At 52.6% G+C, this 10430-nt stretch overlaps 1 protein-coding gene across 1 annotated transcript in view; it reads right to left on the bottom strand.

The window, feature by feature from the left end:
- AGRN (agrin) overlaps window positions 1-10430 on the bottom strand; it is a 129840-nt gene that overhangs the window by 20868 nt on the left and 98542 nt on the right. The window contains exons 4-8 of the mRNA XM_044668627.1: window positions 6316-6522; window positions 5637-5861; window positions 2379-2603; window positions 1015-1226; window positions 718-753 (exon numbers count right to left, since the gene is read on the bottom strand). Of these exons, the coding sequence (XP_044524562.1) occupies window positions 718-753; window positions 1015-1226; window positions 2379-2603; window positions 5637-5861; window positions 6316-6522 (905 nt within the window). The remainder of the gene's footprint in view (window positions 1-717; window positions 754-1014; window positions 1227-2378; window positions 2604-5636; window positions 5862-6315; window positions 6523-10430) is intronic.

Raw genomic sequence — 10430 nt, 5'->3', positions numbered from 1 at the left:
AGAGGGGGGGGGGAAGGGGAGGGGGAGAGAGGGAGAGAGACAGACAGACAGAGAAGGGGGAGAGAGACAGACAGAGACAAAAACAGAGAGAAACAGAGAGAGACAGAGAGAGAGGGAGAGAGGGAGGGAGAGGGAGAGAATGTGTGTGTGTGTGTCTGTGTCTGTGTACGTATGTATGTACACATGGTAGCATCTTCTCTGCCCAGAGCTCACACTGGGAGGGAAGGAGAGAGACAGGGAGGGGGGGTCACTAGAACCCCGACATCCTGCTTCCTCCCACGCCGTCCCAGCCCAGGGTGGGCCCCGGAACCACTCTTCCCTCTGTGAGTCCCTCCCAGTCCCTCTCTGTTGGGAATTCTCAGGAGAAGAGGAGAGAACCTGGGGAGGAAGGGGGAATGGAAGGATAAGGGCACAGGGATCCAGGGCTCTGCCCTCACTAGGAGAAAAGCCTCAGCACCGAGGCTGCCGAGGGCCAAGTGGCCTCCTGCCCAGAGAGTGCCCGCGAGGTTTCCGTCCAGTTCTAGGAAAGCAGGTTTCAGAGAGGCTATGCTGGGCAGCCAGGAGCCGGGGCTGCGCTCTGCACTCTGCGCTCATCCAACTCCCTCAAAACAATCTTCTCTGAAGCCAGAGACGTCAGGGCGACTCGCCCCACTTTTCTCCCTTGAGTAAACGCCCCCAAGAGAGCTAGACCAGCTGCGGGATGCCTGAGTTACTTACGGAGCCACTGGGAACACCCGCTGTCTCCTGGCAGCACTGGGGGCACAGTGGGCAAGAGAAGGCAAGGAGAGAGAAGAGAGGAGGAGGGGCAGGAGCCGGCGGGCACCTCTGGGAGCTACAGAAAGGCCGGCCTCTGCTCCTTAAAAGCATGACACATGGATATGGATGGCATGTGATGGAGGAGCCAAGGCGAGGTAGGCACTCGTCTAGATCATGGGAGAAAACCCTCCGACAGGAGCAAGCAGAGCAGCGGCAGGGGAGGGGAAGGACGGGGTCGGAGCAGGCTGGGAGGCCGGCCTTACCACAGGGCCCGTGGTGCTTGATGGGGAGAGCCCGCTGCTGGCTGCACTCGGCCCGCTGGCGCTCGCAGTCGCTGGCGTATGTGTGGCCTCCGTGCGTGCACACAGGCCGGTAGGCGCCGTCACAGGTGACCCGGTCACAGGAGCAGCGGGCACGGCCTCGGCGGATAAGACACACAGCATTGAACTTGCAGGGGCTCGGGCACTGATCTGCAACGAGAGCGGAGGGAATGGCTCTGGGCTCCCCCAAGGGCCTGAGAGTGTGGGCCAGGGACTTGGGAGAGCCCCCACGTCCCTTTGTCCACCCCTTTTATCCTTTAGAAGAGGCCAAGTCGCTGTGAATTCTGGGACGTTCCCCCCGTGAGCATCTCTCCAGCCGGGATAGCATCTCTCTCCTGGCACGAGCTTGGGAGGGAGATGGAATTTGGAGCAGCAGGCAGCCTCGGCCGGCTGAAGGCTCCTGCCCCGGCCCTTCTCCTGGTGGAACAGCTCTGAAGGGAGGAGCAGAAGCTCCCCGGCCAGCCTGAGGGCCCACAGGCCCGGGCATCCCCCGAGCCGGACTAGCCTAATCCTATACACCCCGCTCAGGCTGAGCCTGTGTCCTCCCACATAAAGGGGCTCCATTATCCAGGAGGATAGAAGCTCCTGGAGGGCATGAAGGAATTTAAATTTTGCCTCTCTCATATGCTGGGGATACCATATTGCCCTGCCTTCTCAACAGGCAACTAAGGGATAAGAGAGATCTGAAAAAAATGTTTAAATGAATGTCAGAAATAAATGAATGGGAGGGGGCAGCTGGGTAGCTCAGTGCTTATTGAGAACCAGGCCTAGAGAAAGGAGGTCCTAGGTTCAAATCTGACCTCAGGCACTTCCCAACTGTGTGACCCTGGGCAAGTCCCTTAACCCCCATTGCCTACCCTTACCACTCTCTGCCTTGGAGCCAATACATAGTATTGGCTCCAAGAGAGAAGGTAAGGGCTTTAAAAAACAAACAAACAAACAAATGAATGAATGAATGAATGAGTGAGTGAATGAATGAATTGGGGTGGGGGAACGGCTGAGTGGCTGAGAGGCTTGAAAGCCAGGCCTGGAAACAGGAGGTTCTGGGTTTAAATCCAGCCTCAAACACTAGGCAGGTCACAACCCCCATGGCCTAGCGCTTACCACTCTTCTTTTTGCCTTGGAACCAATTATTATGTAGCAATGAATGATTCCAAGACAGAAAGTAAGGGTTAAAAAAAAAAAGATTGAATGAATAAACGAATAAAAGAAAAAAGGTTTTTTGTCTGTCTCTTCTTGGTATCTAGCACAGTGCCTGGCACCTAGGAGGCCCACCCCCTCCTGCCCATAGGTTATGCCCACCTTGTGGCTGGCACTGCCCCGAGCGAAGCTTCTGGATATCAAGGCCCTGGGTGGCGCTGGTACGGCCCATGATGCAATCATTGACGTAGGTGACCCCGTCGTCCCCACACACTGGCTCCTGCCGGGGTGGGCAGCTCTCAGGACGTAGCAGCATGTCCGGCTGTCGGGTGCGAGGGTTCACCCAGCACACACGGTTCAGGTCACTGAGAACAGCCTTGCATGGATCTAGGCATTGGGAGCAACTTTCGTATGTTAGGCAGAGGAAGGTGAGCCTAGAGGACCCCAACATCTGGGAGACCTGCATCTGCCCCCCAATGGCAGCGATACCCCAAAAGGGACTGGTCACATGGCCTCAGAGCCGGGGGCTCCCAGCACCCCCAGCCTTGTCTACTCCTTCTCGGAGTCTCAGAGTGGGTGAATTGTGGGAAGCCTATAAGAGAATAGATAAAAATCTGAGACTCCTCTTTTGACCCCTTTTGTGATCCTTGTGATTTCTTATTGAAAAGTATTGTGGCCTCATTGAAAAGCTTTACGTTCATAGCAAACCTGAATTTAAAGGGTTAACACTGTTCCCCTTTGATCAGGAATGCTGCTGCCTGGTATAGCCAAGGCCAAAATCTTAGCAGGGACAATTCAACCCTAAGAGGGATACCCCCCAACTTGGCTTCCTGATAAGAAGCCAGTCAAAATTCAGCCTTGGCCTTGGTCTATTCTGAAGCCAATGTTTTGTGTTTTGATGTGACATAATTTGTAACTTCTGCACATCTGTGAAGTTTCAGGGGGGTTCTTTTGTGTGAAATGAGTCTTGAAATATATATATAATAAACTCCATGCTCCTGGAGCCAGAGCTGGAAGCATGAGGTAAAAGACAACTCCCTTGTTCTCTCCTCATTTCCTTATCAACTAAACTGTCCTTATCAGATTATCAGAGATGATAAAGAGATCATGACAGTGAATGACTTAAAAGTCTATCTGTCACATCTATAGGAAAGGACCTGAAGACCAAGCAGGAGTAGAGAGCACAACAAAATATAAAATGAATAATCTTGATTATATTAAATTGAAAAATTTCTGTACTAATTTGGGCAAATTCTAAGGCTTTAAAATGTCTCAGGCAGGGGGCAGCTGGGTAGTTCAGTGGATTGAGAGCTGGACCTAGAGACAGGAGGTCCTGGTTTCAAATCTGGCCTCAGACATTTCCCAGATGTGTGACCCTGGGCAAGTCACTTGACCCCTTTGCCTAGCTCTTACCACTCTTCTGCCTTAGAGCAATACACAGTAGTGTCTCCAAGACAGAAGGTAAGGGTTTTTAAAAAAATAATAAAATAAATAAATAAATAAATAAAATGTCTCAGGCAGGGCAGTTAGGGGGCACAGTGGATAGAGGACTCAAGTTGGAAGGACCTGGGGTCAAATCTGGCCTCCGACCCTTCCCAGCTGTGTGACCCTGGGCAAGTCATTTAACCCCAAGTGCCTCACTCTTGCTGTTCTGTCTTAGAACCAATACTGAGACAGGTTAGGGTTAAAAAAAAATGCCTCCTGCCCTCTCCACAGTTCCCTGAATTCATAAGATGATATATTTAGTTAGTTAGTTAGTTTTTTAGTAAAGAACCTTAACCTTCTGTCTTAGAATCAATACTGTGTATTGGCTCCAAGGCAGAAGAGTGGTAAGGGCTAGGCAATGGGGGTCAAGTGACTTGCCCAGGGTCACACAGCTGGGAAGTGTCTGAGGCCAGATCCAAACCCAGGACTTCCAGTCTCCAGATCTGGCTCTCTATCCACCGAGCCACCCAGCTGCCCCCAAGATGATATATTTAAAGCCAAAAAGAGCCTTTGAATCATTTAGCTGCCTTTTTGTTGCTGTTCGGCCCTCTTAGTTCTGTCTAACTCTTCATGAACCCATTATGGGGTTTTCTTGGCAAAGAATTATTTGCCATTTCCTTCTCCAGCTCATTTTACAGATGAGGAAACTGAGACAGACAGGGCAAAGTGCTAAGTGAAGCCCAGGGTCACACAGGTAGTAAGTGTCTGATGCTGGATTTGAACTCTGGTCTTCCTGACCTCAGGTCCAGAGCTCTATCCACTATGCCACCTAGCTGCCCCAAAGCTCCTTACAGCTAACAATGACACAAACTTATATACTGTTTTAAGGACTGAAAAGCACATTCTTCAGTTCCAAGGATTACTTTGATTTTGCAGATGAGAAAACTGAGATAAACAAGATGAAGTGACTTGCCCAGGCTCACACAGCTAGAAAGTGTCTGCGGTCAGATTCCTTTTACAGTTGAGGAAACTAAGGCACAAAACTATCACATGACTTGTCTAGCCTCCCTGGCCTCAAGCTTCAGCTCAAATCCTACCTTCAATAAGAAGCTCTTCCCGCCCTTCCATGGCTAGTGCCTTCCCTCTGAGATTACCTTCTGTCCATTGCACGGATAAAAAAGGGGTGAATGTGTACACACATATATTTAATCTATCTGGGCATGCGGATGTGTGTATACTGTCCACATTCTTTGCACACGGTGGGGTTTACATGTCCTCTCCCACATTAGACCGTAAGCTCCCTGAGGGCAGGGACTGGCTTTGCCTTTCTTTGTAACCCTAGCACTTAGCACACTGCCCAGGCACACAGGAGGTGCTTAATAAATGCAATAAATGACTGACTTGCCCAAGGCCACACAGGCAGCAAGTGTCAGAATGAATACTCGAACCCGAGACCCTCTGACTAATCCAGTATTCCAGCCCCTTCCCACTACCCTGACCAGGAGGCCAGTCTCCCCTCTTCCAAGCCAATCGACCCCATCCCATCCCTAGACACAGACGTCCAGGACGGTGGGTCTCTAGGGAGCCAGAAGAGGGCATCCCCTCCCCGTCCAGTGGCATCCCCCGGACCCATGTCCAGGTGCCTTGGAGATAGGAGACACCTCCAAGGCAATTGAGTCTGACCTCCCCATTTTACAAGAGGAAATTGAAGCTGGGGAGGAAAAATGACTCGCCCAAAGCCAAACAGATAATAACCATTGGCAGTGGGATTTGAACCCAGGTCCAGAGTCAATTCTCTTTCCATGATACCTTGCCCGTTCTCCCTCCTATAACAGGCTAGCCTCAGGCCACCAACCATGCTGGAAGAGGAAGCTGGGATGGGGTGAGAGGATGGAGGAACGAGGACGAGGCTGCTCCCTTTAGGGAATGCGCCCGGTCTCATGCCAGCTCTCCCCATCCTGGGGCCGGGCAGGGCTACCAGCCCCGGACGCTTACCACAGGGCCCATCAAACTTCTTGACAATATTCTCCTGCCGGGCACAGGCAAGGCGGTGAAGCTGGCACTCGCTGGGGTAGTCACGCCCATCGCTGCCACAGACGATGCCCTCGGGGACACCGCTGCATGAGGACGGGCAGATGCACTTGGCCGACTGCCCGTCTGCTGAGCGGGCACAGGTGCTGCCGAAGCTGCAGGTCACTCCTGAGCAGGGGTCTCGGGAGCCTAAATGGAGGAAGGGGTAAGAGTGAAGGGGGCAATGAGAGGAGCCTTAGGGGCTGCAGAAATGAGGAGGGCACTGACGGGTACCTTGGGAGCTGGGTAGATAAGGAGGGCACTGAAGGATGGCTCAGGAGTTGGGGAGGGTCCCAGGGCACTGACGGGTACCTTGGGAGCTGGGTAGATAAGGAGGGCACCGAAGGATGGCTCAGGAGTTGGGGAGGGTCCCAGGGCACTGAAGAATGCTGGGAGGTGAGGAAGAGGAGGGAAACCCATGCCCCAAAGGGCAGCTTAGAAGCCAGGTGCAAGAAAGAACACAGAGGGAGAACTCGGGAGCTGGGGAAGGTACACGGGGCACGGACAGGAAGCTCAGGATCTGGAGGAGATGCAGCAAGCACTGAGGGGAAGCCCAGGTACCCTTCCCCCCAACCACCTATTACACCATCCTTGGTATACTCACCACAAGGCCCTCGGCTGATCACTCGGATGCGTCGCTGCTGGCTGCATTGAGCCCTCTGTAGCTCACACTCATTGCTATAGGTGGAGGCATCAGAGCCACACACAGGGGCCACCACGGTAGGGCATGGGCCTTTTTTGCACACGCATGTGGCCCGGCCAGCACTCTGTTCACATACGGCTCCAAAGCCGCAGAGCATACCCCGGCATGCTGTGGGGGACAGAAGGGGAGGAAGAGTCACTCAAAGGTCGGTGCAGAAGAAGGGACTGAGTTCAATTGCTCCCCTGCCCACTTCATGGCATGGGCCATTCCCAAAGGGTTCAAGGACTGATCCCATGGCTGGAGCCAGGTATGGGGGAAATAGTGGAGATACACAGGCTTTACATCCTCTCTTCAATGGGCATCCCCCCGCCTTCTCGGTGAATAAAACAATCATGAGGGATCCCAGGTCCCCCGCCACCAGCTCCCTCCGGCTGCCCTGTAGGGACAGCTGTGAAGCGGACAGGCCAGATCTCCGGAGGCCTGTGATGCCGGCCTGAGCCCAGACCGTGCCAGCTGGTAGGAGCCACATGCCAGGAACTACTCAGCTCGATTAGTGCCAGAGCGACCCCCTCCACCATCCCAAAGGCCAACAACTGATGCCAAGGCAGAGCTGGAGGGAGACGGCCCTCAAGTGCCCTGAACAGAGACAAATGTACGTGAATCTCCAGACATACAGGCATGCCCCCCTCCCTCCACACTGGAGCTGCTGTTCCTCAGTGCCTTTCTCACCCTTCCCAGCCCCTGCACGTTGACTGACCCACAGACCTCCAGGCATGAGGTAGGGAAGGAGAAGGAAGGAAGAAGTATAAAAAGTTAAAGATTTGGGAATATGGTGGGCATGGTGGGCATGCCTTGAAAGCATGAGAGAGAAAGAGAGAGAGAGAGAAGGAGGGAGGGAGGGAGGATTGCCTTGGAATACAGTATTATATTCCAAGTACAGTATTGGAAAACCACAAATTAATATTATCTATGTCATACTATATTTTTACTTATTTTGTTAAACATTTCCCAATGACATTTTAATCTGGTTTTGGCCATGCTGGGGAGTCTTGCCAGTCTCTGGACCAGAAAGGACCCTGAACAATGATCCTTCAGCCGAACCCCAACTGTATCCCTCCATCTCAGACCTAGGACCCTCCTAGGATGCTCTCCCTCCTCACTTTTGCTTCTCAGCATCCCTGGCTCCCCCAAGACTCAGTTCAAACATAGCTTCTCTAGGGAACCTTTCCAGACTCTCTCAGTTGCCAGGGCCTCCCCATCCACCCCCGATTATCCAGGATATGCCTGTCTGCTTCCCCCAATGGAATATGAGCTCCTTGAGAACAAGGTCTGTGTTTAGTTTGACCTTGGTACACCTGGCACCCAGCATGGGACCTTGAGGACAGCAAGCAATCAACAAGAGCTTATTTATTAATCAGTCAGTCAGTCAGTCAACAAGGATATAAGATGTGCTTCCTGTATGCTGGCCATGGTACAAAGAAAAGGGAAAGGCAGGTCCTGCCCTCAGGGAGCCCACAGTCTAATGAAGGAGACATCATGCAAAAACTCTAAACAAGTGAGCTATAGGCAGTCCACACAGGAGATGATGAATAGAGGGGGGTCGGGAAAGACACTTCAGACAGACCCATGCCCGGGCTTTGATGGAGCTGGGCACAGCCTATGGAGATGAAGGAAAAACAGAACCAAGCCCTGCCCTCAGGGAGCTTACAGTCTAGTGCTGGAGGCAACATGGAAACCACTGGGCACAAGCAAGGTACTCAAGAATACGTATATATGCCACATCGATCTATAGACATGGCTACACATCCCCCTCATTTATCTGCAGAGTAGATGGAAGGTAATCTCAGAGAGAAGGCACTCGCAGTAGGGGAGTCTTTAACCCTTGATTCCTCCTTTCCAGGCTCAGCACAGCCCAGGAGCCCAGAGACGCCAGGGATGAGGGTTTGTCAGAAGGGAAAGAGGAGATGTTACAGACAAGGGAGCCCCATCTCTCTGCTATCACCTTTACTTGAGGAAGAGAGAAGAAAAAAACTCAGTGCCTAGGACCTGGCACAGTTATCTGTGAGCAGACTCCAGATGGCTCTAACTGCCTCCTCTGGCCCCCTACCAGCACCTATGTGCCCCAGGGTCAGAGATGATTGAGAAAAGAGAAGGAAGAAGCATGAGATTCCGGCTAAGTAGTGGCCAAGGAGATGCTGTGTGTAGATGGAGAGGAAGCAGACTGTAGGCACAGAGAGAGGGCCTGCCCTTCAGAGGGGAAGCCTGGGTTTCCAGCCGCTGCTAGGGAACTTCTCCTGGACATCCTGCCCGTCTGCCTCCCTGGCCCATTCCCTCTGGCCTCTCCCCATCTGCCAATTGTTCTCAGAGCCTTTTTCCCAGCTTTACTCTCTCCCTGAATAACCTATATTACCTGCTTCCCAAAGAGCCTGGCAGGGGCTCTTACTACCACTACATCCATCTGCAAGCCTAAAGTGAGGAGAAGACAGAAGATAGGGGTTGTTCAATATTCAGATGGATTGAAAAGAATAACTGGCCTTCATGCCTCCTCCCACCCCTCCTCAGAGTAGTCCCATGGCTCCCTATTGCCTCCAGGATCAAATATACAATCTTGTTTGGCTTTTAAAGCTGGTCCCTTCCCACCTTTCCAGTCTCCTCTACTTTCCTTCCCTCCACGTCCTCTAGGATCCAATCTCTCTGATATTCTTGACACAAGACACTGCTTGCCTTTCTACTGGTTGTCCTTCAAGCCTGGAAGGCATCACCCCCACTTTCTGGACTCTCTGGATTCCTTCAAGATTCAGCTCAAAACCCACTCTCATCAGGAAAGTCCCCCGACATGCTGTGTCTTCCTTCTGAGGTTGCTGTGATTTTTGCCTTTCTTGTACCCACAGAGCTTGGCACATAGTAGGTGCTAAGAAGATGCTACATGGTGCCTGGCACATAGTAGGCATTTAATCAATGCTTGTCAGGCTGACTGAGTAGTGCACTTTATCCACAACAATTCTGTTATGTGCTAGAAATATCATCCCCATTTTACAGAGGAAGAAACTGAAGCCCTAAGAAAATCAGTGACTTGTCTGGGGTAACACAATAAGTTCCTGAGGTGGAATTTGAACCCAGATCTTCCCGGCTCCAAGTACAGCCCTTTAACCCTCTACTCTGATTCCCAGTGCCTGGTATATAGCAGGAGATTAATAAATGTCTGTTGATCTGTGGACAGCATGCCACACTGGACTGGAGCAGTGCAGGGATAGAAGCTAAAAAGAATGAGGAGAGAAGCAAAGGAATGGCAGCTGCAGAAGGGAGTGGATCATTTCCCTCTACCAAACCTGCCCTCGCCAGCCCCCAGGCTCAAGCCCAGAGAAGATGCCTTTGTGGGGCAAAGAGACCGCTGGAGGCCAGTCAGGACCATGGAGAGCTCAGCCATCGGCTCCCGGGCCAGCCAGCAGCAGCACCAGTTCCTTTAGTGGGGGAGGGGGGCGCACGCACGCAGGTCGTGAGGAGCGGGTGAAAGGCGTGTGAGGAGACTGTAAGGAACAGAAAGAAACTGGGGCAGAAGCAGCCCAGGCTGAGTTCCAGCCGCAGTCCCCAAAACAAGAGGGAAAATAGAGCATCAGCCAAAGTCGGACCCAGACCTAGTGCCGGGGTCCAGCGAAGCAACCAGGCAGGGGGAGGAGGCTGTCTGCGTCGGCTCCGAGGCCCCAGCCCGGCGCCTCTTCATCAGGAGAGAAGAAAGACAGCCCAGCTCCGACAGGGAGCTGGAAGGGGAGGGGGAGGGGAGGGAGGAGCAGACAGACAGAGGTAAGATGAGATGGAGTGGGGTGCATTTCCATCTACTAATTACTCCTTTTTAGAGCAGGTGAAGAAAGGGGGCCCTCCGTCCCTCCAACCGAGAGACAGACAGACAGACAGACAGAAACAGACAACTAGACACAGAAGGGGGAGAAAGAAAGGGAGACAGATAGAGAGGAAGGAGGGAGAGAGAAGGAAAGGGGGGAGAAAGAGAGGAGGAGAAGGGAGGAGGGAAGAGGAGAGAGAGAAGAGAGGAAAAAGAGAGAGAGAAAAGAGGAGGGGGA

The sequence above is a fragment of the Gracilinanus agilis genome, chromosome 3, assembly GCF_016433145.1.
Source record: "Gracilinanus agilis isolate LMUSP501 chromosome 3, AgileGrace, whole genome shotgun sequence".
Lineage (NCBI taxonomy): Eukaryota > Metazoa > Chordata > Mammalia > Didelphimorphia > Didelphidae > Gracilinanus > Gracilinanus agilis.
Note: the sequence above shows the minus strand (reverse complement) of the source record. Positions and strands in the feature narration are given on the sequence as shown.